Raw genomic sequence first — 27,422 nt, 5'->3', positions numbered from 1 at the left:
TAAAGACGGGAATGAAAAAAAAACATGGATGATAGATGATTTAAAAAGATTTTTATTCGTCTGGTCCAGTTGCCAAGGATAGTCAGTTTATGAAATAGACATACATAATGTGCTGGCACAGATTTAAACAGAAGAGAATGAAAAACAACATAAAAGTTATGACAATGTCTATGAAATGAATGAGTGACTTACCATCCAAAAAAAGACAAAAGTTGAACCTGAAACTAAACATCAAATGCACCATCTAATACAAACTAAATAAATACACCTCTGCGTGAAATGGGGATTTCTAGGGGAGAATTGCACAGAATCAAAATAGTGTTCAACTACCACATACTACTCTTTACAAACATAAATACAAACATCCACCAATTCCATATGCACTCCGACACTCACACTTTTATCAATCATCTTTTTATATTTTACACATTTGTTAGAGGCAGTCAGTGATTTGAAAGACAGCTGCTCCATCGCAGCTGCTGTAGTGCTTAAGACTGCAAAGTGAGGGAAGAAGGCCAATTTCCCACAGATTTTGTGGTGATAATTGACCTGATCACAACCAACTGCAGGGTCAAGTGTTTTTCTTAAAAGCATGGACACACTGGCAAAAAAACCCAACAACAACTGTTTGGCGTTTTAAATTCCCCCAGTTACACATCAAGGAGTCTCAAGAGACTGTGAGGGGAAGATGAGGGCTGTTACAGTCCGGAATGATCCTTCATTAAGAAACCTACAGTTTAAATACAGGGACAAACAGGGAATCATAACAGGAAACAGACTCCTAGTGACCTAAAGGATTTATTAATCCCTAGACAAAATGTTGCAGCAATTTTCAGCTGTTTGACAATTTCTATTCGTTCTCATTCACTCATTCTCATCTCAAACATCCATCTCACTAATGCTTAAGCAGCAGGCTAGCTTATTCGTAGCTTTACAAAGGTCAACTTATTTTACAAATCATTGTCAAAAAAAAAATCAAAGTAATCAGCATTCAGTATATATTAAATCAGCATTGATTATCATTTTCACACAGAGCTGTATCCACGTAATGATAAACATGATAAAGCCCTCCTTCATGTTTCCAGTATTGTTTTTTTCAAGGTAAGCTCAGATAACATTTCAATTCATCACATGTTGAAAATGAGAAAGCAAGTTAAGAGGAAAAAGTCACATGAATATCATTCTTCTTTCAGCTCTCAAAGGCCGAAGCGATTTGTCCAGCAAAAATATGTCAAAATAGTATAAAAAAAACATCCAGTTGTCTACAGCTGAAGGAGAGTTGGAATGGAGTGGAATGCACAAACTATGGGGCACAGGCAGTTTCTAGGTGTGCAAGTCCAATGACAACCACAGTAGCCACCACCAGTGCAGCCCACAGAGGAACTACCCACTATGGCATTTTCTGGTCCTTACCAACCAGTGAAAACACCCCTGAATGGAATGAGTAGTTAAGTGTGTGCTCTACATTCATATGAGAGCAGTGTTACCTGCTATTAATTTTCAGCTGAGATCTCCTATCAGAACTGAGAGCTGAGCCATTTGTCTCAGACTGGAGAGAGAGTGAGCCCTGGAAGAAGAAGAAGAAGAAGAAAAGGCAGCAAAAGGAAAAGCAAGCAGAACTGAGAGGGGCGGGAACTACTCTGGCCCAAAATACTGTTGTGTGGGCAAAGGCAGTGTGGTTGTCCCCTCTTTTTCTTACCTAAGAGTCGCAAAAATGACTCTGGGGGCAGGGTAAGGCAAGGCATGAGGAGGCAGGGTGCAAGGTATAGAGAATTTTTCTTCCGGACAGAATCACTCACATTACATTTTACAATCTAGGTAGACCAGGGAGAGCCATTCAGAAGCTCTCAATAGAGCTATTGTGACTACATTTGCTGAATGAGTGACTGGCCCTTTCTCTTGGCATATAGAGTTATTATTCTCGGGGTCCAGGTTGTTAGCTGGCCAAAAGCCTAATCAGTCATGCTGTCCACTGCTAGTCTCACTGGGTAATGAACAATCTCAAGTGCCTCACTGGCCAAAATAGATGACAATAGGAGTCAAGTTGGGAGTTGGTTCCCTGAAAGGTAACATCTCTACCTTATCTTGGGTATGTCTTTATTTGGGAGTGCCAAGCTTCTTGGGAGTCCCTGGGCGCTTTTGCCAAAAGTGGCCGGGGATGGTGAAGGCGTCAACACTCATGGACATGGTTTTGGACGGGATGACAGTGAACTGCTTGCGGTCAGAGCTGTATTTGTAAATGGACTCAACCATCTCAGGTGCGATGATCCGGGGGCCAATGCCAGTGAGCCGTACCATCTCCTCAGTTTCAGGATTCATTGTGTAAACTGCTCTGAACTGGCAGCTGGTGTCTCTGAAGAGGATGAGGAAGTGGTTGGCTGTGCTCTTCTCCATATCCTGAAGACGGAGAGACAGGAAAAAAAAAAGAACACGGTTAGAGCCAGTGTTTCCCCTATAGTCATTCAGGAGCGGCGCACCGCTCATATCATTAATATCAATTGGCTACAAATGATTTTCAGTCACACATTGTGCGAGCATGACAAAACGTTTGGCTAGCTTCTTCTCCTTATTCTTCAAAGGACATCTACATGAAAGGTACTGTTAACAGCTGTAAGCGTAACTCCTTAAAGGAATAGGGCCGTGCATAATGTGTATGCATCCAATTTTAGGAAGTAACGTTAGCTGGCTGCAGGTCATTACTACCAAAGTCCAGTGTTAAGAACATCAGGTACAAGCTTGGGCAAACTGGTGTAAAACTCTGTCCTGTAACCATACTGTACATCCTGATAGTTAAATTATATTTCAATGTGATGAGTCTGAAAAACTGGCTGGTTAAGAGAAGAACGAATGATTGTGACAATGGAGGAGCTGAGGTTAGTAAAGCAAATTAGGGATTCAAACTAGTCACCTTTTAAACTAATGAGGAGTTATTTCTTTTGGATTTTAATCTACAAATGAAATGCTTAATTATACAGAAGGGTGTGAATAAATATGCTGGTTATTACATGTTGCCCATTTTATTTTGTATAAATTTCTACAGATAATGTCAAGAGCTGTAAATTAAGCAAATTAAGACGCAAAACACAAACATGAATAAAATGTTTCACCTCTGCTGCTACAACTCCATCCTAAGGGAAATGCTGGGGGCAGCAAATCACAGTCACTTGTAGCCTAGTTAGGGTGGACAGCTTTGTTGGACTCTGACACAGCAGTATAGCTTACCTCTACAATCTTGTTTTTCTGTGGTTCATTGACCTTGCCGGCCAGGCAGCAGCGAGTGATAGCATTGTGGATGATGAACTTGTTGGACTTAAAGCTAGGCTCCTTGTACAGCTTTGGTCCTGCAAGACATGGCATTTCCAAATGTCATTAACCCAACAAAACAATGCTCACCAGATCTCTCTCTCCTTTTTTTTTTTTAATAATCTCTCCATTGGGAACATATCACTGACCTGTATATTCCGGGATTGAGGCAGGAGACGAAATAGTGGAGCCATTCTCCCAGTCCTTCTCTCCATTCTGAGCACTTGTTCGCCTGGTGCCCGGTGACATTAGCCGGGAGGGAGAGTGTGAACGGCTAGAGGGAGAAAAAAAAAAGTTCAATGAGGAAAGTCAGTTGTAGGTCTTGAGGCTGTGTGAATGTGTTACATACTTCTTTGCCCCTATGCAATTACACACACACAAAAATCATACTGTGTATTATTGCAGACACACTAATCACTTTTGCATCACAATTTTCAATTTGCCTGAAAAAACATTTAAATCATGGTGAAGTGATAATTGTTGGGGTCTGTACCAAACAAACATTTTTCCTACATCTGGAGAACACGATTTGAAGGCAGGTGCATCACTACTGTACTTCATTATAGTGCTGTTTTGTCACACATTTTACCTTCATCAAAAAATATAAGCTTCTGCGATTTGGATATTGCACTTCTATTACGATTTCGATAATATTTTCTTTTTATTGTGCAGCCCTACTTGATATCAATATTCTGACAATATTTTAGGTAAGGCAATTGGTAATGGCGGAATATAATTGAAAGATGATCACCAATAATGTGGACATAATCAACATACACAGAGGTGCTCATTTTTCTCCACTGAATCATAGTTAATCTCATATAATGATACTAATATTACAATAGTATATTGTCCAGCTCAATTATAGGACTTCAGAATTTACCAACATGGTGTAAAAGACCAAGCATTTATTAAAAGAATACAAGCTATCGTCACTGTGCAGAGGGTCACTGTACCTAGGAGACTTCCTGACAGTCAGGTCATTAGCCATGGAGGACAGGTTCATGGTTGAGTGGGAGTACACTTTGTTCAGCTTGGTGCCTAGAAAGAGGGAAAATACATTATATTGAGAAACCAAACACACGCATAGGAAGTATGCGCAAGTATAGGAAGAGTGGATTCAAAGACAAAGCCCAGTGCTGATAAACATCAGAACTGTTTACCCATGAAACCCTTGACAGGGCTATGAGGGAGAACAGAGTCATCTCTGAACACAGTTTTGGGTCGCTGCTTCTTGACACCGCGAACCGTGGTGGGTTTCTGCCTCAGCACCTTGTCCAAGTCTTCCATGATCTTCAGCTGATGTCTCCTCTCATACTCCAGCTTAGTGAAGTCGCCTCTGCGCTGTGGAGTCCCCTCTACTGGTGGGGTGCATGATGCTGGAGGGGTGCCTGGGGTCTGGGGTCTGTCCTCACTCTTATTCCCCCAGCCCTCGATGATCATCCACTGAGGCTTGCTAAAAGTACAGGACGATAATGTGCAAAACTTTCATTCTAAAACCCATAGTTAAAACATGAGGAGACTGACGTATCAGACAAGTAGTGGAAACTGTAAATCAATAAATCCCAATCATCATCAGTTATATTCCGCCAAATTCGTTTGATTATGAATGCACGTATTTGAAGAGTCTCACTTTGACTCTTTTTCTTGTTCAAGTTTGCGTCTTTTCAGCTCTTCTGCTCTCTTCTGCTGTTTCTGCAGCAAAGCTGCTCTTCGCTGGGCCATTTCATCCTCTGGTCGCTCCTTGTCATCCTAATAAAAAACAGAAACAAAAGGGCATGAATGCTCTAACCTTATAAAAACAGCACTTTTAGAATGGCACATACATTAAAAATAATCACCTACCTTGAAAAAGAAACCAACCCCTGCTTTCCCCTCCGGCTCTGTCCAGTCACTCATCGAGTCAGAGAAAGCGTCAGGTACTTGGTCATCCTCCTCTGCGTCTCCTCGCAAAGCAGACAGCGAGATCTCTATCAGGCTGCTGCGTTTGCCATTCACAATCCCTGCAGGGACATCACTCTCAAAGGAGCACTCCGATGCGGCACCAGAGCTGCAGCCAGCACCTACAAGCCCGTCCTTCTTAGCCGAAGGACCATGCAAGGGCTCGGCCTCTAGGTCCATGCTAAATATACTATGATCGTCATTGGAGCCTACCTCTGACAGCATGTCATCTGATGCAGGTTGGGGAGTCGGGGTAGGAGTTGGTATAGGGGTCAGTTTAGGTGTAGGGACAGGAGATGGTCCAGATGAGCGCAGCTCATCTAGGCTGTCAGAGTCACCAATGGAGAATGAGGATGAAGTCTGGACTTGGGATTGACAGGGATTTCCACGACGAAGGTGGGGGATGCGGTCCACGCTTTGAGGTGTGTTGAGAACCCTCGAGAGGGTTGGGACCTTAACGTCCAAGGGACGATTATTTTGGTGGTGTTTGGGGCTTTTAGGGGGCACAGATTGGGCTCTTCTATGGATATGAGGAGATTTAGGAGGAGTGTTGTGGTTTGTGGTTTTGCGAGATGGAGACGGAGAAGAGGAGAACGAATTTAAATCTCGGGTGGATTCTCGTGGCAGACGTGTAGGGGCTGGGGTGGAGGTTTTAGGGCTTGCTGGAATGACCCAGGATTTGTTGCTGGAAGCTGGAGCTTTTTTGTTGATTAGCTGGTTCTGCTGCTCAGTAAGCCTCTGCATGTCACTTTGCAGAGAGCTAAGAGCTGCCGTCAGCTTGGATACAGCGTTGTTATAGTCCCCTAGTGGAGCTACCATTTTCTCAGCAGGTGTCCCAGAGCTCTTCTCTCCTGGGGTACCCGGCTTTTCTTTGGAGTGACTGACCTGTTTGAGTCCTACTTTAACATTACCCTCATCCTCCACTGAGCGCCGCTGTTTTTCTAGTTCCTGCTGCTCGTCCTCTTCCATTCGAGCTAGCCTTTCTTCCAGTGCCAAACGAGAGAGTTCTTCTTCCGTGGATGAGGTGCTGACCTGGCCATCCCCTCCTTCCCCCTCGCCTTCATCCTCACGCTGCTCCTTCTTTAACTGCAGAAAGGCACTCTTTCCCAGTCTTTGCCGGTGTTTAGCAAAAATTGCCTCAATGCGTTTCTTCTGGGCTTCGATAGCCTTGCGCTTTTCTTCGAGCCGAACGCCCAGCTCAGACATCTCATTATTGAGTTGTGGGCTACTGCTGGGGATTTCTTCAGACTTTTGTGCCCACGTGGTCATCTGAGGAGAAGAGGGTTCGCTGGCTTTGGGAGAATCCATAATCTGCTTCTTTTTGCGTTCTGCAAAGCTGGTCATCTTCACACCACTGTCAGACACCTCTTTGCCATGGCCTCTAGCAGAGTGTGCGCCAGCAGCCGGTGTCGTCGGAGTGGACTGGGCTTTAGGGAGGTCTTCTGATGCATCCGAGTCCACACTGCCGTCTCTCAAGACTGAGTCATCATCTCGTGAACATTCAGAGGTATTCCTGGTGCGAGTAGGCACCCTGGACTCTCCCGTGGGCCGGTACATCATTCCTGAGCGTGTAGGGGCAGAGCAGCTGATGGGTGCTAAGTTGCTGTTATGTCTAGAACTAGCAGGGTCATCGGGAGAGTGGAGGTAGAAGCCATCAGGAGCCCCATCTGGGTGTAAACGAGGCTCCATCTTGCTCTCATTGTGAATAATTTGGAGAGCCTCTTCAATGGTAGGCAGCTCTCCTGTTTCACTTGCCGCAAGGCCGTTTTCCTCTGCCAGCCTTGGAATACTGGGAGTCTGAGTGGCCCAGGAAGCTCTCTGGGGACCGTTGGGGCCCAGTGGTTTGCTCAGCAGATTGCTGAGGTCTTCAGGGGGGCTGAAGGGCACCCGGGTCATGTTTTGGCCAGCTGGGTTGAGTTGGTCTGAACTCATAGAGCGGGTTATCACAGGGTTGCCCATCACAATGTCTACATCACTGTCCAGGCCAAAAGGAATGCTGAAGGATACTGCTGACATGGGGCGACTAAGACAATAAAAAAGCAAGTATAAGTACAATAAATATATGTTTTTTAAAAAGTGTTTAAATGGTAGTGAATATATTGGTCCTACCTGAGAGGTTTCTTGCTCCATGTCTTCCCAACTCCTTCTATATGAGACATTGAGGTAGACTGAGTCAAAGATCCTGAGCACAGTGGGACACACACATAGACATGTAAAGGCATGCACACCACACAGGGATGCACAAATCAACCAAGAAACACTGGTACAAAGAGTCAAATATACATAAAAATAAGGAAACAAGACGTATCACAACACGAAACATAACTAAAAGACAGACAAGGATTGAGGGAAATATGACAGCCACATCGTAAAATGGTAGAAACATATACAAAACACTTTTGGCTTGATGTAATGATGACAGGACACAGTCTCAATCTTACCTGATGGAAGAGAGGAGATGGGGAGGAAAGGCTTCTTGAAGATAGAAGGGGAAGTACTGTAAGGCAGAGAAACAACCTTTCAGTCCACGCAAGTGTTTTATCTACAGAATAAGCCAGACTAACACAAAAGCAAAAATTATATTCAGAGAGTTTCTGTACCTGTTACCACTCAAGCTATTTGGTGTTACTGATGTGGATCCATCTAACAAAAAAACAAAAACACACAATAAGACTTACAGTCACTATCATCTTACTGGGATTAAACAGGACCACCAAATTGGTGACACTTACCTAATGTGTCTATTGGCTGAACAAATTCTGGCCTTCGTACTTCAAACCAACTAAGCAGTTCTGCTAGGAAGCTCAACAAGTTGAGCTAAACAAAAGCATACAGAATAAATCAGGCATTAAGAAGACAATATAGTACTCAATGTTTCTGTTAATGTGTCAATCAGATTAAAGACGGGGGGGTGAATGTAAGTACCTGAAGCTCCTGTGGTGTGTATAGCATGTCCTCCAGAGTCAAGTGGCAGCAGCTCTTTAGACAGCTGTCACAGAACTCATGGATGAACTGCAGATTGTACAAGCTGTCTGCTACAGACATGGACTCCTTCATACAAACATCTTACAGAGAGGAAAAAGTGTTAAACTAACATAAACACATCAAATATAAAAATAAAAAATAAAAAAAAATAAATTGTGGTTAAAATGTTTGTTGGTACCTTCAAGTCTTAGCAAGCCAGGGCAATAGTAATGTATGACTGCAGCAACAGCACAACCACTGGACAGGTCTTTGACTTCATTCACCACTGGAAAGATAGGCTTCTGTTTGGACTGAATTTTATCCTTTCTGTAACGGAGCTAAAAACAACAACAAACAAACAAACATTACAATCAGATATTGCAGTGACCTTCATTATACTGTAAAATATTCAACATAAAATTCAGGGTTTTCCAAACATGGGTGAAAACTATAAAGTCTATTCACACTGTGAAAAATAATGGCACATGTTAAAAAAGAACTGCAGTAGGAATGTAAAAAATGGTCATGCTAATGTGTAAAGAGAGAACAAATGGCAGATGCAGAGGGAAAGACTAAGCGCAGAGAGAAGGAAGGTTTTGTCATGAGAAAGTGGGACAAGTGAGGGTGTCAGGAGACAAGAGAGCGGGCAAATGTTTCAGGTACAAATACAGTATATAGACAAACAACCCACTGTCAGCAGGGACCAGCTGACTATAAGCCTGTCTCTATTAACCCCCACAGCCATCACACACCTCTGTCGCAGAGAGGACCAGAGGAACCGGTTGTACATGGCAGTTTCGAGGCCTGCTTGAGTACGGATTATGATTCATGCAGCAATCGTGTGTCAACAAATAATGTCTTTCACACCCCTGCGCTGCCCGTTTACATTTATGCTATGACGTGCAATTTAGTGCAGACTAGGATGTGATGCACATCAGCATTTTCACACCAGCATATGGAGAGAGAGAGAAAAAAAACACACCTGACAATCAGATATGGGCTGATAAATTTGATGAAGACACTTGAGGGATGGAGGGACAGGGGGAAAGAGCAGAGGAAAGGAAGGAACTTACAGGAACAAGTTTCCAGTACCATCGAGTAGGACACTGTCAGAGAGGAGTGACAGGAAATAGAGAAAGACAGGAAAATGGAGAACAGGAGCACAAGGAGAGGTATTAAGCCTACAGTGGGGGAACTAGACAAACAAGAGAAAGGGCTGTGATGACGGCACTTTCTTGAAATGAGAAGACAACTTTCTTGACAAAGCAATGAGTTTTATTGTGTCAACCAAAGCTAGTTGCGCTTGTCGAGTACGAGTGGGTAAAGGCCTACAGCAGCAGAACCAACAGTGTGAGCCTAATCCACAGTGCTTCGGCTGCTTTTTTATAGCACTGAATGCATGATCCTGGACAGATTAACATGTGTTTGGGCATAATGATGTGCGACAAGAAACAGAAATACGCTTAATGTGTAATGCAATACTCACAGAGGGTTGAACAGGTTGGGGCTCTGTAATGGCCTGAGACGTGTCACTCTGGGCTCCTTCAGAACATTCTTTCAACTTCTGGTTTAGCTGAGAGCATGCCAAGAATATAGTTAACACATGTGAATCACAAACCTGCAGTATCGCCTTTTTTAGACATCATTATTTCTGTAGCTAAACAGAAATCGGATCATCTACTTTAGATGTTTTAGGAAGATAAAAGTCAGTGAGTAACTTCTGACAAGATACAATAAAGATGTGTGTTTGAAACAAACATCGTTTCTCTCTGGCTTGCGCCTTACCTCATTAACCCAATGAAGCAGAGCATCCTCCCAGCTAGAGGATCCACCCAGAAGCTCAGCAGAACCACATGTCTTCACCGCAGTCACCGTCTCCATGGCTCCCATAGCCATCAGGGCATCCATCACTGCCAGGTGAGCACTCTGCACCCAATCACATGGGAGAAGGAAGAGGAACTGTCAGAGGTGGCACCATTCACAGTGAAGGCAAGAGCGCCCAGACAGCATCAATCAATTACAGCTAACAATAATGCTGGACACTGACATTTGTTCTGCTCTAGCGGGGAACCACTTACTGCAGAACTGAGATAACCTCCAACTGCAGAGGCACTACCATAGTTTACCAGCAACGTCCTCTAGAGGTCACCAGAAACCAGCTGTGAGTCAGCAGAAACACTGACAACAGTTTTCAGCAAGCAAACACACACACACACACACACACACACGTAGATATGGGCGAACTTTGGACCTGTTTGCACAATCATTAAATAGGGAATGGGCCTGTAATATGATAACACGTGTGTCTCACACTGTCATTCCTCAGCTGCTTTACCTTTATTTGTCTATTCTTCAGCATGCTTCCCTTCCCTTTTACGCAGTGAAATTGCTGTATGACTCATGTGTAACAAACTACAGGATTAAATGAGGTGTTGTAACCAGATCACCAGGAAGTGCAACAATGAAAAGTACTTTCTGTAACAGGTGTTCCATGTCTTTTCTGCAGTTTTGGAGTATGAATGTGTCAGACAACGTAAAGGATTAAAAATCTATTGTTTCTTTACCTACACAAACACAACAATCAAAACAATAACACTCTCGCTTACACATTTGACATTCCCAAGCATTTGTATTCAGCAAACTTAAGTGTATTTCCTTATACTTGAAAGGCCGTTACAGCCCTTTCTAATGACTAGAGCCCATTAAAATACACCGCCAACATTATCAGCTCAGTCAGAGAGAGCGCCTTAACTCTGTAAACCTGTTAGCTCATTAGAAGTTGAGATTCGTTTGTGCCATGGGGCTACAACCAGCAGTACTTTATCTGCCTAAACTTCATATTGTTATAAATGATTAAAATGTTGGAACCATTTAAGTGTATTAATTTGTACAGACAACTGGTAAATAAATTTATTCTTGGGTTTATACTAAATCAAGCACTCCTGTCTTTGCCCAGTTTTCAGTTTACTTCATCTTTAAGATGACCACAGTAGCTGGTAAATAAGGTTATTTTTAAGCCTCAACAGGATTCATTAACAAAGTCAGGACTGAAGTGCTAGAAAAACTGGAGGGGAAATGATTAGCCTGATTATTCTATAGACAACTCTTCCTCCTTATCCAGTCAAAGTATTTGTATGACCCTTCTATATTTGGCTCCTCTATCTGTATCACTTTTAGTTGCCAGCCAACAGCAGTACAGAACGCCTCTCTCCTCACTATTGGCTAACTGCAACACGCTCCTTGTTATAATAATTGATTCTCGCCAACAGAGAGGACAGACAGGTCACAAACAACACATTCCTTTCATGGGGCCACTCCTTCACTCTCCAATCTTCAGTTTAGAGACTAATCTGTGCAAATCTGTGCCTGTTCCCTTCAACTACTTACAAATTCCACTTTAGAGGCCAGACATTCCTACTCCAACTTCTTATGTTGCCCCAGATGACGGCTGGTGGCAGTCCAGCTGCGTGCATGAGCTCTGTCTGCATGTCTGCCTACTCAACCTTGATGTAAAGTGCTGACCTGGACAGACCTAGTGCTGTGATGGGCAGGGCAGGGCAGGCTATACCAGCAATGGCTTGTCAGATAGGATTGGGCCAGGCTCTCTGGATGTGCTGCAGTCAGTCACTGGGAGCTGTGTGGCCCTGGTTGGCCTGACCTCCCTCACTGTTGCCAAGACAAGGGCTGCTGCATGTGTGTCTGTGACATGGTGCGACTCTGGGGTAGCCACAGTCTGACTGATGCAGAGCACTATCACTTAGCAGTGATAATTGAAACACGGTAGGTTTGGGCACAAATCCAATTATATAATTTATCAACTATATATGATATAATAATCCTGATCAAATTAAAGTTATTGTTTTGCATGTCTGAAGAGTTCTGTGTGATGTAAACAGGCAAAACACAGTTCATTGTATTAAACATCAATTTGAAGCTTATAATGGTCACTTTCTAAGAGGTGTTAATTCAAGTAGCCTATCTGCTCATTACTGCAGTCGTTGTTAGTGGTAGTATTGTACTGGACTGCATTTTACTGAAATGTGTTTCTAATATCCCCCCCAAGCAGTCACAGTAAGTATAGAAAGAACTCACTGATTGTGTGATACAGATTTCATTTTTGTTCTCAGGCCTCTGAGTGCTTCTAAATTCTGCCAGTAGCTGTGTTACAAACATAAAAATGAAATGAAAGTGATTTAAGGTAGAAACATATTTTTGCATTTAGCCACAAAGTGTAATCATAGGTTGGGCTTACTGTCACGGTGTGAAAGGCGACAGGATGACTGAGAGGAAAAGAACAAAAACAGAATAACAGACCTCATGAAAGTGGCCACTCCTGTAGTCATGCTCTAACAGTTTTTCAGGAGAGTAGAGGGTAATTCATGACAAAAAAATGCAGAATGAAAGGGGAAGGAGGGGGGTTGCTAGTGGATTCCCCGTTGCAGACCCAGGAGAGCTCGCTAAGCTAAATCACAAGTCTCCCTAATGAGAGGGGAGAGAGGAGCAACACCAAACACCGAGCACAGAGCCTGCCAGATCACCATAACAACCAACCAGCTGACCCACAATGCATCTCAACACAAGCCTGAGCACAGCATTGCTCCGTGCCCCTGGCTTAACAGCGGCTCTCTGCTCGGAAACATCCAGCCAGCAAACAGTTGCCACCCCTCAAACCAATGTAACAGAGAGGAAAAAATTAATACCCCATCAATTAACCCTGTCAACATGAAATCTTTATGGCTGTATTTGACAAATCTGCTCACGTAATCATGTCAACAACTGAGTCAAACAAAGAATGCAAAGGCGTCTTGTAGATCATTAAGTGAGATTATGATGAAGGCAAAATCTGATTATGTCTGAAATATGATTTAACCCCACCCCCCGTTCCCTGGTGCCTATTGAGGGGGAGACAAACAGGGGGATCAGGCAGGTCTGAGGCCCAGCAGGGGATTTTAAACAAGAGGTTCTCTCAAAGCACATTGTTCCATTTACCCTGATATGTATATGAACTGTATGCTTAAGCAAGGAAATCTAGAATAGCTTTACACCAAACTCGTTTAACATCCGGTAGATCATCTAGTTACTACTACTACTTAGTTTCTCATCAGGGAAGGCCGAAAGCTGAACAAATGGTGTAAGATGATGGTTAGCGTTTCTGATAGTCTGCCACTTCTATTTTCAACTAAGCTCCTGACTGATGCTCACTTGACCAGAAACCTGCCAACACAGCAGTATGATTTAAGACACAGTGTCAGTGCCTATCCAAAACCAACAGGGGACCGGGAGGAGGGTTAGCTGCATTATGGCTACATGACTTACTTTGTCACTGTGGGAACAAATGCTTAACCCCCATCTCTAGTGTAATTAAAATATGTGCTGTATGTATGTGTGTTTTAAATGGATAATTATGATTATCTTCTAGTGTCACAACTAGGGGTTTCACAGAATAGTAAACTATCAAAACCACTAGTCCACGCTGTGATTTGACCAATTTTTCATCTACACAGAGCTTTTGAGATGGCCTTCTTTGGTTGTTTTTGAACATTGATTGGTTTGAACAATCATTTTCTACGTTTGAGAAGGAAAGACTCGCGCTATCCCTGAAAGAAATCAGGCTGTTACTGTGGCTTGCAGATCACGGCTCAATTAAAACAGCCACTCAGAGCCAATCGAGAACTCTGCTATTTCACCTATCCCCAAGGTTGGTCCTGTTTACATTTGAGACCTTTTTGATGAGAACTGATCATTGCCATTAGGTGAAAAAATATGATACATCTTCCGCGATTAATTGACTACACTGCTACTTTTTGGGAGTAGTTGATGACCACTAAAATGCAGCAAAAGTGTATGCCATAGTCTCAACCAACAATAAATGTAACAAATTAGTTTCATGTTGTGAGACATGTTAGGTGCATGTTGAGTCAGTGGTCATCTCTGGTGTGTCATCCAATCGTGGATGATGACGTTCAGTCTGCACGGCAGATTATCTCTAATCTGGGCCACCACCAGAAGGACAGTTAGGGCGCAAACACACACACACACACACACACACACAGAGCAAGTAGGGGATGGAGGCTCCATTGCTGAGCCCCAAGGATGCGCCATCTTCAACGCTTTCCTTTCAGGATAACTCTGGCCTGTAAGGCACAGGTGCTTGCTTGATTTGCAGGTTCAGTGCCATTGACTTAGTGTTTCAACAACTTCATACTCTCTGCACACACTCGAGGGAGGGTAAACGCATATGCATCAATTCTTACATTTTCTGAAGACATATTTTTATTTTGTTTTTTGAAACTATCACAATATCAATAATATAACACACAGTTTCTAAAATTATTGTCAGTACCATGTACATAAATATGTCCAGAGTGCATGGGTTTACAACACACAACAACTTAATACTAACTAAATGCCCAATCGGAAGTGATACCACAATATTGTACATATTATATACATAAATAAAACTGCCAATTTTGATTTTCAGACCATCATGTTCCCAGCTAAATTAATAGGTTAAAGATATGCTTTGCCCTACTTTGATCATATTACAGACTATGACTATTACTGGCAGTAGTGTTAACTTGTCAGTGACAAGCACAACTCAACACACTTTTATGTACATGCAATATATGTTATACACTTGTCTGACACAGATACGTGAAGCTTTCATATACAGCAGTGCTGCAGCAGATTGCTGCTGCTCCAAAGCCGTTTACTGGCCAAGACCCACATTGATGCTACATCCTTCTAATGCTGCTGCAGCATGACCCACTTTCTTTGCTTGCCACATTGTAGCTACAGTGCCAGTCAGTGCCAGACTAGCTCAGATAGCTGCCTAGGGCCAAGAAGTAACTGGAAGGCTCATATTCTAAAGTAGCAAAAAGCAAATGCAGCATTAACAGAAACAGCCAAAAAAGGGGAAAAAAATAGAGTTTAATGATTGGGATTTATAGCTGGGATGGTGATAACCTGGCCTGGAAACACTGCCCAGAAGTGAGACGCACGCAAGCGGACAAATCCATGCTCACACAAATAAATGCAGAAACATCATACACGAAAGAGATCACTGGTGCGATAGTGTTAACGATGAAGTTGTAGTTATCCTTACTATGACTACAATTTTTAATCTTTCATGCTTGAAAGATAGTTAGTACGCCTTGGTGAGAAAAGGCATCAGTGCAGGTAGTAAGTACTGAAATGAAAGGAGTCTGTATGTCCTCTGTCCTTTTTCTTGAGAACCTTTTATCCGATTGACTTCACACTTTCTGGGTGCATTGCTGAGGACCTTAGGATATGAAGTGTCAAGTGCAAGCTCTTGAGATCTACGGGATCTAAAGGGGCATTATGTAGTTTTCAGCGGTCTCTAACAGTGCAGTTTTAAGATTGCAACCAGGCGTGTGCTCGTACGCGCTTTTATAATCCGAAACACAACCGCTTTCATACAGAAATCCTGCAATAAATGCAGAAACACCAGCATGCAAGCTGTAGCTTTTCACTCCGACATGTTCAGGCTCTGTTACTTCAACGTTCCCGTCTCAGAGGCAGATCAACACCGGCTCCGTAACGTTACTTCATTCAGCGCAGCCAGCCGCATATCGCCGCAGTACTCCCGGAAAAAGGGCAGTGTTACAGCAGCTATAGACAGACAGGGAGACAGCTTCACACAATATGATGGAAACTCAGGTAAACCCCTACTGTAATATTATAGTAATAGTTTTATCAGCTGCAGGTTGAGCTAATCCATGCTCATTACATGATAACGTTACATTTACTGCACTTAGCCGACGTGCTACAGCGTTAGCTCACCTGCTGCTTTCAGTAACTATCTTTACTATCTGTGTATCTTTCACCAGAGGCTCAGCAATGAGAGCACAGTTAAATGTACTGGATGATAATGAAACGGTTAGTGAGCTGGACTGAATATTATAATATTAATATTATTATAAGATTGTGTCACTCTTTAGAACAGTCAGACCGCAGTAAGTAACTTTAGGCTTGATTTATACTCCTGCGTAGGGTCTACGCCGTCCAATAGTATGAAGCTGCAGTACCGGAAGCTGCAGTTTCCGGACTCCCACAATCCTGGGACCGCAGTTCTAGGACCCTAGTTCTTTTGCAACAGCGCCATCTAGTGGAGTGGTGGCGGTAATACACAGCATCACTGCCAACGTGCTAGCAGACAGGGTTAACCGGTCGACATGTATATAATCAATAACTTAGGTTTAGGCACACACTCTGTGGTGGTTGTGGTAAGGGTAACTGGCTTCAGGGAGCTGTAAAGAGAAACATAGCTAGCCAGCCAGTCAGCTAGCTGGCAGTATTAAAGTAAACAAGGGTCCTGGAATTGCAGTTCCAGTCCTAGGATTGTGGTCCTGAAACTGCAGCCTCCGGTACTGCAGCTACATGCTACTCACACCGTCACCTACGCCGTAGGCTACGCACGTAGCCAGACATTTATACTTGTGCGTCTGTGTGTCCGTCAATCTGCAATAACACCCCGAAACGCCAGTCGGCAGTAGTGCTACAGCGTCCACTGTGTTGACTTTTACCGGCCGAGCAGGCTAACTTCCGGTTTAGCCCTCCGCTAACGTGAACGCGGGTAAAATTGTAAACTGGTATAGCCTTTTCAAATGTTATCGACCGAATGGATCTCATTCTGATAGTGATCGGGCTGTGACGATCAAATATATCGATCCACTGTGTTATAGGCGCCATTTTGGCCGCTAGTAAAAATTACTTCAAAGTGCGGGCACTTGGAGCCGGTTGTTTTATGGTGTTAGTGGACTGCATGTCGTTAGCTGCCGTGTTGTCGCTGTAGTCTGAGAGAGGCTTGGGAGCGCGCACAGGGCTGAATCTAACCCGGAGAGAATATAATGGCACTGAGATTTACTGAAATGAATGGCAGAACATTGAAATACAGTAGATACTGAAACTTATATACATTCCCTTCCAAAAGTATTTGAACAGTAAGGCAAATTCCTTTGTTTTTGTTGTTCACTGGAGACATTTGGTTTTAAGATCAAACGATGAGTATGAGACAAGAGTTCAGAATTTCAGCTCTCATTTCCTGGTATTCACATCTAGATGCGTTAAACGACTTAGGACATATCATGGTTTGTATTTGCACAGCATTCTAATGTGAGTAAAAGTAATGGAACAACTAATCTTAAAGAAAATAACATTTAGTATTTGGTGGCATAACCCTTGCTTGCAATAACTGCCTCAAGCCTGCGACCCATCGACATCACCAAACTGTTGCATTCTTAATTTGTGATGTTATTCCAGGCTTTTACCGCAACTTCTTTCAATTCTTGTTTGTTTTTCAGGGGGGTGTTTCTCCCTTCAGTCTCCTCTTAAGGAGGTGAAATGTATGCTCTACTGGGTTAAGGTCAGGTGACTGACTTGGCCAGACTAAAATCACTTCCACTTTTTCCCCTGATGAAGTCCTTTGTTTTGTTGGTAGTGTGCTTTGGGTCATTGTCCTGCTGCATTTGTCCCGATTAGTTTCAATGCATTTCTCCGTAAATTGGCAGACAAAATGTTTCTGTACACTTCTGAATTAATTCTGCTGCGATCATGATCAGTTACATCATCAATAAATATTAATGAGCCTGTTCCAGAAGCAGCCATGCACGCCCAAGTCATGACATTACCTCCACCATGCTTCACAGTTGAGCTTGTATGCTTCGGATCATAAGCAGTTCCTTTCTTTCTCCACACTTTGGCCTTTCCATCACTCTCATCAGTCCATAAGATTGTGGTCCAGAACTTTTGCGGCTCATCTCTGTACTGTTTTCTGACCTTCTGATTCTTCCTGCTGATGAGGGGTTTGCATCTTGTGGTGTGGCCTCTATATTTCTGCTCTGAGTCTTCTTCCAACAGTGGATTGTGATACCTTCACCCTTGCACTGTAGAGGTCGTTGGTGATGTCAATTACTTATGTTTTGGGGGTTTTCTTCAAAGCTCTCACCATATTTCTGTCATCAACTACTGTTGTTTTCCTTGGCCTACCTGTTCGACGTCTGTTGCTCAGTACACCAGTAGTTTCTTTCTTTTTCAGGACTTTCCAAATAGTTGTGCTTGCTTTGCCCAATGTTTGTCCAATAGCTCTGGTCGATTTTCCTTCTTTTTGCAGCTTGACAATGGCTTGCTTTTCACCCATAGACAGCTCTCTGGTCTTCATGTTGGTTTATCCTCTAACAGGAAATGCAGTCTTTATAGGTTTGAACCAAGGATCAAAACTTAGACTAGTTATGCAGAGCTATTTAATGTTTGGACAATCAACCTAAAAGGCAACACCTGGGCAACAAGAAACATCTGTAAGTCACATGTTCCAATAGTTCTGCTCACTTGACAAATGGGTGGGTTCAAACAAAGGGTGGTATGTCCTGAGTTGTTGAACACATCTAGATGTGAATACCACGAAATGAGAGCTGAAATTCTGAACTCTTGTCTCATACTCATCTTTTGATCTTAAACCCAAATGTCTTCAGTCAACAAAAAAACCAAAAGGAATTTGCCTTACCGTTCCAATACTTTTGGAGGGGACTGTAGTAGAGGTAGTACATAAGGCAAAACACTAGGTATTAATAAATAAAACGAAATAGCCATTATAAAAGGAACCTTCTCCACACTGTCCTTAACAGCTTTCTTCCTGTGTCCTTCATCTTATCTGTACAAAACAACTAATCTGTCTTGTACAACTTTACCAGCATCAATGTCACATTATAACATAAACCAATATCCATATTTTCATATTACCAGGCACTACTGCTAATGGTCACACAATTTCTGTGCTATTTTGTTTAGAAAATGTCAGATGCACATGCACCTTTTCAAGCATACTATTAAGCTAATAATCACAAGCACAACAGCAGTGCTGCTGCAGTGGCCAGTAGACAGCAGCAGTGGAGGAAACAGCTTTTACCTGACAACAACAGTATCCATGCAGTTCCCCGGAGACTTCCTATTTTCAAAAAAACAGCATGTACGTGCATTAACCAAGGTGGCTGGGAAAATTTAGTTGAGCAATAGTGATCAGTATAAAGGTAAGTTTTCAAAATAGTGTTTAGAGTAAATTGTCGTCATTTCAGCTGAAGGAGAAAAGCAATAACTTTTCCATCACACCGAAACGCATTCCTCCTCCTTCAGACTTGCTTGCTTATTTTAAAATAAAACTTAGTTATCTATTGGTTTTCAGGCTAAAAAGTTTAGGACAATATTAGGTCTACTTCTCACAGAGAGGGATTCTCTGTCAAGGGCTAAGAGGAAAAACCAGTTTATCTTGATTTAACCCACTGAGACAGCCTAGTGTATTCTCTCAACAGAGTATCTAAAGTTTCACCAGAACTGTTTAGCCATTGTTCTGCAACTGATCTGGACCATCTATTGAATCTAGACTCTCCCTCTCACACCCTGGAATTTAAGTAGTCATCCTTTGTATCACCATGACTGCTCTAGTCCTAGCAGCTGGATCCATTCATCCTCTAGGATCAGATGGGGGCAGCATAGGAGGGGGGGGGGTAGGACTGAATGAGTGGAGCTCTTTTTGATGTCCTTTAATCCCTAGAATCAAAGCATAAACAAGCCCCTATATCAACAACCAAGCCTACTCTGCCTCTTCTGCTTTTCTACAGACTCCTGGATAGCAGAGTATCTGGTTCCGCAGAAGAGTCATTCACTTCTTAGAGTGATACAAACATAAAGCAACCCCCCACCACCCCCCAAAAAACCTTCAGACATATCCTTCCAATCAATCCACGCAGGCCCCTTCCCACAAAACAGGATACTTGACTGGTGTGGTGCCATCACTTAACTGCTCCCATAACATTACCATTTTGATGGGTTTATGTCGGAGGTCTGCATCAGTCACTGCTGCGTCCTGGTCTTTGGAGAGTATGCCTCTCTGAGTGAGGAGCTGCACCAGGGCGATGTTGTCTTTGGGCTGTGCCTCGCTGCCCCCCAGTAAAAGGCTGTAGGTGCGGCAGTAGAGCTCTGAGGACTGCAGGAGGCGCGTCACTGGTGGTTTGAGGTGCTCCTGCTCATACTGGTCACAATAGAAGGGGTCACGGAGCTCTGCAGGAACATTCTCTATCAAGAGACAAAACATACAGACACAGTTAGATAAGTTCCTGGAACAGCGGCGCTACTACAGAATTGGTTGCAAAACAATATGTTGTGGGAAATGTACTGCGTCAATTGAGCAGTCCCTTTATTGCTTCAAGTCAAAAATCATCTAGAGTATATTCTATTGTTGCTGGCTTGGGAACCAGCTTTCTGCCAGGTTCAGGGGCAGAAGACAGCTTGTGTATACCCTAAAACTATAATCATATGAGTGAGTAGAGCAGAGCAAGCATCAAGGTCAGTGGGGCATGATCAGCTCAGAGGTTGGCGTCTGCAGATTACACTCGTTCTTTCCGCTTTTTAAACCCCTTGCTTCATTTTTGTCCAAAGCTTCAGGGAAAATTGCTCCGATCTTCAGATCTTCACAAAGATTATGTAAATTTCAGTAGCAGAAATCAGCAATCTGATCAAACCTTACCACCTAAAAACTAGCAAAAGCAAATGACATAACTTAAATTATGTTTCAACTCAGAGAATGTGTAGTAAGCCAATATTTAGCAATATCAGTGATTAGCTGAAAGAATCTGTTCGGACTGGTCTTTCTGTAAATAAGTTCAATGCAAACATTACGCTAAAAACATAAAGTAGACACACACCCTGAGAAACTGGTTTATCTGCATACAGACCAAACCAGCAGCAATCTCAATAGCCTATGTCTCGTTGTAAACACACTGGAATAAGCATCTCATGGTTTTAAATGGCCTCTGGGAAAAGCTGACATGCTGAAATACCAACAGTCTGCCTGAAAAGAAAGAAAGGAGAAACCTATGAGAGTCTAAGATTTTGCCTAACAGACAAACAAAGGGGTTATTACAAGGGAGGTGTCACTATGTTGTTGTATCATTATAAAGTCGTTTCATGGATCCACTGACATCTGACAACAAAACAAAACGCCCAGTGTCAGAGGTTGGACAATGCCCTTGTTCTCTGTCTCTCACTCTCACTCCATGATGACTATAGTTGTCAGACAATATTGTCAGTCACACCACATGGTTCATTTTGTTGTAAATATGCTCCTATGTGACAAACTACAATGCTCACTTTAGTGTTGTAAACACTGACACACCAACCAAAATGTACACTTTTAGTCTTATATACCGTATACAAAAATGTCTTTCCACAATGTGTTAAAAAAGAAAGAAAGAAAAACTTCCCAGAAGGCAAAGCAGGATGCAAATGCCACAACTCACTGAGATGAGAGAGCTCGATATGAGCATGATTTCCCTATGACAGAGTGTGGCCATGAATGATGACTGTGTGTCACATATGTCACAGAAACAAACTGAGTACATATTTGAGGTTATAAATCCATACACAATTCTCCAACACTATGAACCTGCACAACAAAAAATAGAAAACTAAAAAGGAAGGCAATGAAAAGAATGAGCCGTTGGCAGTCTTAAGCACAACTAAAGCCCAAGCAAAAAAGGAAGGTGATACATCCATAATGTTGACATTAATAGACCTCCAGGGAAATATTTCGATTAAAAAGCACAAGCCTGTGGTTTTGCATAAGCTGAAGTAACAGCCTTTCTGTCACTTTATCTACTGGTCTGAGTAAGATAGTATGGTGGGTGAGAGCAGGGAGATTGCTCTTCAAGTAGAGAGGCCCAAGCAACTATTTGCAATCTACTGGAATTTTGACCAAGAGACTTAATCCCTACCACCTGCAGGTGCTCTGTGCTGTAGCTGACCCTGACCTCTTACGTCCTTGAATAGAGAAGAAAAAAAGCAAATGAAGATTTTCCCCACAGTCAACAACATTGTCATTATAATCATCCCACAAAAAGAAACTGGGAAAACCACAGCACCACTTCAGTAACTGGATAATTATTAAATAGAATAGTGGAACTGATGCAAGCTGCAAATCTGCACTGACCTGCTCGATAGCCTGCTGATAAACAGGAGCCATGTGTCTTTCTACCTCATTGACTGATTGAGATCGCATGCTGGTTGTGGCACAAACATTACCACACATGTCTGACAGTAATCATCAGACACAGAGCAGCATAAATACATCAAAACAAAGGTTGATTGAAATCAGTTAGACAAGGCCCCATCCCCCACCCCTTCTTGCTTTACATTAAAGGGGAACAATCAGCATTGGATTTCAAGAAGGTTGTCACAGTGACAGTTAACATAAGCAGCAATCTCTATTAATAACAGAGCAGAGCAGTTTGCAAAACCGGCTGGATTTGAATAACTAAAGTGTCAGGCTGCATACTGGAATCCTTGAGGAACCCTGGCATAGATTAAATAATTCACAAGAGCTCAGCTATGCAGAGGTTTGCAAGGTAAGCATATGAGCAGGAAGTTCAGGATTAGCCATTTCATTCCCAGGTCATGTTTAGGGATAAGTGCCTTCCTGCACAATCAAAACCCAGTTTAGTGACAAAGACACTTCAGGAGAACATTTTACAACACGGATAACTCTGCATTACATTTGTTAATAAGGCTATTGGCTGTGACTTCTAAATCCTCCTTGGGAAATTTAGCTATAAACATCCTCATCATGTGGTGGAAAAGATCAAACACAGATGATTATCTGCTCTCATTTCTAGAACAAAGCAGGTGCTGTTTTGTTGCCCCAAAATCTAGCAGTGGCGAGAGGGGCTATATTAATACCATCTCCTACACGTGACCACTAGTTCTAAGTGAAATGCTAATGCCAACACAAACACTACCGCTTAGATGTCTCGGATAAGACAGGAAGAGACTGTCATAAGACCTGTCTACATGTAAGACTATACTGTAAAACATACAGTGCATCTTATGCATTTATCAGATGGTGTATGTATCATCTACTGGCTTGAAGAAATATCTCAAATCGTCAACATACTTCAATTGCACTAACTGATTTGACTATCTTTTCCATTCCCTTGGTCAATTGCTGAGATATTGATGCATGCAAGTCAATCAATGAACCAATGTCTGACAGTATTTCACCAGAGGGAAAAGGCTAACAGACAGCTGAGGTGTTTCCCATATCCCTATACATTCACATGTCCATTTGCCATAAATATGGCATCCCTGACAGCTCTGTGTATCCTGTAACACATCACCACAGACAGCGCTCCAGTATGACATAAGCCCAGTAGCTTTAAATCACATTAAAAGGGCCAGTGTTCACAGAAACACATCCTGTGGACAGAGTGTGATTACACTGTGGGTGCTCGAGAGACCAACGGGACAACATTGGATGACAGAGTGTGCAGGATGCATTCGTCTTGGAAAGTATCCACCTTGCAGAAGTGTTCTCAACTCAGTCACCAAACCAGATCTTCGTGTACTGCTCTGTAACTTACTCTGACGTTTCACCTCCCTGTGTGGTGTGGCAAATTACTTCTCTATCTTTAAAGACACTGTGCAACTCAGATACAGTAACTGTATCAAAGGGTTTACCCAAGTCTGGGAGAGTTTCATGTTGTATACCAGTAACAGGACTTCTTTTCTCTTGAGTAAACACTAGTAGCAAGGAAACATCCTTCTCAAGTCCTTGTCCCTTGTTGACTCACTTGTACTAAATGATTTGGAGAGGATGAGTCATTCAAATAGGATTTCAGTATGATCCAAGGAGCTTTGTATCTAGGTGGAGCTAACATGCTAAAAAAATACAAATTTGAAACATGCAGGTACAAGGTGGTTTGGTTTCACTGCTAGAAAAAAAATGTCAGGAGAGAATACAAACGAGAACTGATGACTAAAACGAGGAATGTTTAAGCCGGATCATAAGCTGTTTTGTAAGTGGTAATTAAGTTGTTTACAGATGGACAAACAAAATTCCATTAGCAGCATGGAAAAATTAAAAATCCAATATGCATCATCCCCATGAACACGGCAATTTGTATTAGCAAGTTTTTCTCCCGAGCTTACAAACTAGTCAGTCAAGAGTCTTATTCCAATGTAAAGGCAAAAACTAATTTGAGTCATCCTCTACGTGATCTGTCAAGTCATCTGTCAAGGCAACTAAAAAGCAAGATCATAAAGGACATCCTTGCCAAACCACTTTTCCTTCAACTTGATGGAAACAATTATGCATAAGCCTTACAAAAGATCATAAGACACTGTTTTGGTAATGAACAGTCAAATATCTAGTCTAATACAATAAATGTAAAAAAATGAATAGGCCTATATGTGCCAGTAACAGTAAAATATTTAAGTACTTCTTGACATCTACGACATATAACCAGTATATTAGAGCATGTATTGATGAGAATGTATGCTGGTTCTAAACAATGTTATTATGAAACTACATAAAACAACATCATAATGTTAATGGAAAGATCAAACAGAGACTATAAGGAAGACCAGCACTGTGTGCTGTCTTTTGCAAGGGCAAGAAATTGTGGGGATGGCATGATACCCTCTCATTTGGTAGAGGAGAGTTCTGTGTTTTCTTGACAAATTCAGTTCAAATTAGCTTTATTGGCATGAATGTATAACAACAATATTGCCAAAGCATCATACAAACTATATAAGAACAATCAACCCCATACATTTCATTAAACAAGTAAACTGACTAAAGAAGACAGAAAAATAACTGCTGCAGCTCTTTTCTTTAGCATTTGTAAATAGTTTGTTCATTTTTGGAGACGGTTATCTTTACACTACTGTAAACTGTATTCTGTGCACTTGTTCTCCTAGCTTCTAGCCATGAAACATTTTTTTGCATGCCAACATGGAGTAAGTATTTTTCGTACAAGCCTATAAGCAGCTTTCAGATTATCATGATTGACGATGGATTCATTTTAGGGTAACCTATATAAAACTGGAGATCTATTTTGATGTTTTTTTTATGTCATTAGGCCACTCTCCCATTAAAAGCTATCTCTAACCTTTAAAGACTCCTCTATCTGAATAAAGACCTGAGATGTACACAGTGTGTGGTTCATGTATAAATCCATATTGTAGATTAAAATGTTGCCTATTGAGGACAAGATGACCCGGTCTGACTTCCACTATTCTATCTGTGGTTCTACCCAGCTGAGTGATGTCATCTTGACTTGGCAGAGAACCTGCATCAGTTGAGTTGATTAAGATAAAAACTACACATCAATAGACTTGGTCCTCAAGTTCCTGTAGCTTGGCATGAAGAGTGACTTTGACCAAAGGGCGTGGTTGAGGTGCTAAACACAGCACACAGAGGCTGCAGCAGTCTATAGTTCTGGACATAAGGCCTGCCTGGGAACATGCAAGTCATGTTAAACTAAAATCGATTTTTACCCAATACCCATTTCCAGCCGAAAATAAGTGAAATTTGTTATTAAAACTTTTACCATTAATATCTGAGTGTTTATTGACATCAACATACTAATACTGCCCTATTATCTGGCTGTTTTTTAAAAATGTGCCCAAGATTACATAGAAAACAGTGTCCTGTGCGTACTATATATAAATAAAGTTTAAATGAATGAAGAGGCATGTCTTCAAGCCTTTTTCAAGCAGCACTATTTTGGGGTCTTCTTCACAAGATCCGAGACAGCTTATCGCTGACGCCGTTGAGAGACTTGTCTCAAGGCAAAACTATGTCTTATGATAAGTAGGCTCTATGCAAATAATAATAATAATAATAATAATAATCATATTCTTAGGTGGGTGTGTTGTGCATCATAGAGGCTGGATGGTTTCTCACAAGCGCCTCTTTAGGTTTGTTGACTGAGGAAGAAACCCCCTGACAAATTGTGAGGGTATAACAGTCTATTCACTCAGTGCACAATGAGCTATTGGACGCATCCATTTGATCCTGACTGTGAACTGCGGAAGAAAGTGGTGTTCACATTGGCTACTGGCTGTCATCACGCAGAGGGAAGAAATGGTAGGCTTCTGAAAATCATCTACGCCGCCCCATATGCCATGCCTGTGTAACCGGATTAAAAACATACCCAGTAGCCTGAAATTTGTGACTGAAGCCTGGCGGCTAGAAATACGACAAAATGGGTTAGCGTGATAAGGCCTAGGGAGGAGGCCCGTTTCTCTGACACACACTTACCTAGAATGTGACCACACATTGAGAACAAATGACATGTGTCAGAGTCAAACAAATGCATACCGTGCATGGACCCCCTTTCATATGCTGCTCTTTGTGCTGAAAATCGCTGAGCTATACAGACACTGTAGTTTCCCTACATGCATGTGCTTCGCTACTCTGCTGAACAGAATATAAATATAAATATAATGTTGGCCAACAAAAGGATGATGGTCTTCATACGACCTTTCTAAACAATATTAAAAGTCAATAGGCCTCAATCCGAAACTAAAAACCTACCTGCACTGCCGTAGGACTTTGCCAATAGCCAGCCGACACTTGCGCATATTTTTGCTTTAGTACAGTCATACAAATCCAATGGCTTTATGTCTGGGACCACAAAAGTCTTCCTCATGGTAGGAGAGTCCACCATAGCGAGTCTGTAAAAATGGGGAGCGTTGCTGGCAAAAAAGGCTACAAGACAGTATAAAAATATTCAAGCAATCATTCTTTTAGATGACTATTTCTCACGACCGGGGCTGGGAATACGAATGTGGGTGAGGGATTTGTCGGGAAAATATCCGCCCCGGAGATACTTCCAAGCCAGTTATTGTCCTTTTATGTGTTGTTTCAGAGACGAAACCCCTGTTAAATGATGCCTCACGACCAAGCAAAGCCCCGACTCGCCGGGTTGTTAGAGAAAACCGGACTATTCCCCTCGTTTTTGCCCTTCTTCGTCCGCATTGCTGTGTAGTCCGTTCACTGTACGCAGCTCCACTGAGAGCCCCGCAGATGACTGACTACAAGGTGCTCCACACTGGCATTCACTCACTCATCCCGCCGTCCAATAGAAATGGAGATAGAGCTCTGAGGGCGGGACCTCCCTGTGTGAACACAGACAGCAGGTAAAGGTCTGGTTTGACTTTTGCTACAGGTTCATCTGCTGGCGGGCCCACACACAGGTGAACGCGTGAAGGGGCACCTTTTGAGTGGGTTACACAGCTAAGTGACCTAACAATAGAAATATTACCGTGACAACTGTAGCCTATAGATTTAATACTTACATATGTATTACATAGTGGTATATTAATATTTTATATGGTGGCGGAGGAAATATTCAGTGCCTTCA

General features: G+C 42.3%; 1 protein-coding gene across 2 annotated transcripts; it reads right to left on the bottom strand.

Annotated features, from left to right (window-relative positions):
* Positions 1–34: 34 nt before the first annotated feature.
* camsap3 (calmodulin regulated spectrin-associated protein family, member 3) lies at positions 35–27,081 on the bottom strand. Of its 2 annotated transcripts, none has more exons than XM_046032136.1 (17): positions 26,594–27,081; positions 20,039–20,295; positions 9,994–10,134; positions 9,695–9,781; positions 8,408–8,546; positions 8,170–8,309; positions 7,977–8,061; positions 7,845–7,887; positions 7,686–7,741; positions 7,354–7,390; positions 5,149–7,267; positions 4,937–5,055; positions 4,467–4,759; positions 4,260–4,344; positions 3,453–3,577; positions 3,223–3,341; positions 35–2,397 (listed from the first exon to the last, which is right to left on the bottom strand). In XM_046032136.1, exons 1-17 carry the CDS (start codon positions 26,724–26,726, stop codon positions 2,098–2,100), a joined length of 4,278 nt encoding a protein of 1,425 aa, XP_045888092.1. In that variant the 5' UTR covers positions 26,727–27,081; the 3' UTR covers positions 35–2,097. The 2 variants fall into 2 exon arrangements, with proteins under 2 accessions (XP_045888092.1, XP_045888085.1); XM_046032129.1 differs by having other exon boundaries at positions 7,354–7,426; positions 26,594–27,080.
* Positions 27,082–27,422: the final 341 nt, after the last annotated feature.

The sequence above is a fragment of the Micropterus dolomieu genome, linkage group LG02 (genome assembly GCF_021292245.1).
Source record: "Micropterus dolomieu isolate WLL.071019.BEF.003 ecotype Adirondacks linkage group LG02, ASM2129224v1, whole genome shotgun sequence".
Taxonomy (NCBI): domain Eukaryota; kingdom Metazoa; phylum Chordata; class Actinopteri; order Centrarchiformes; family Centrarchidae; genus Micropterus; species Micropterus dolomieu.
The sequence above is the reverse complement of the archived record's forward strand: the minus strand, read 5'-3'. Positions and strand labels throughout refer to the sequence as shown.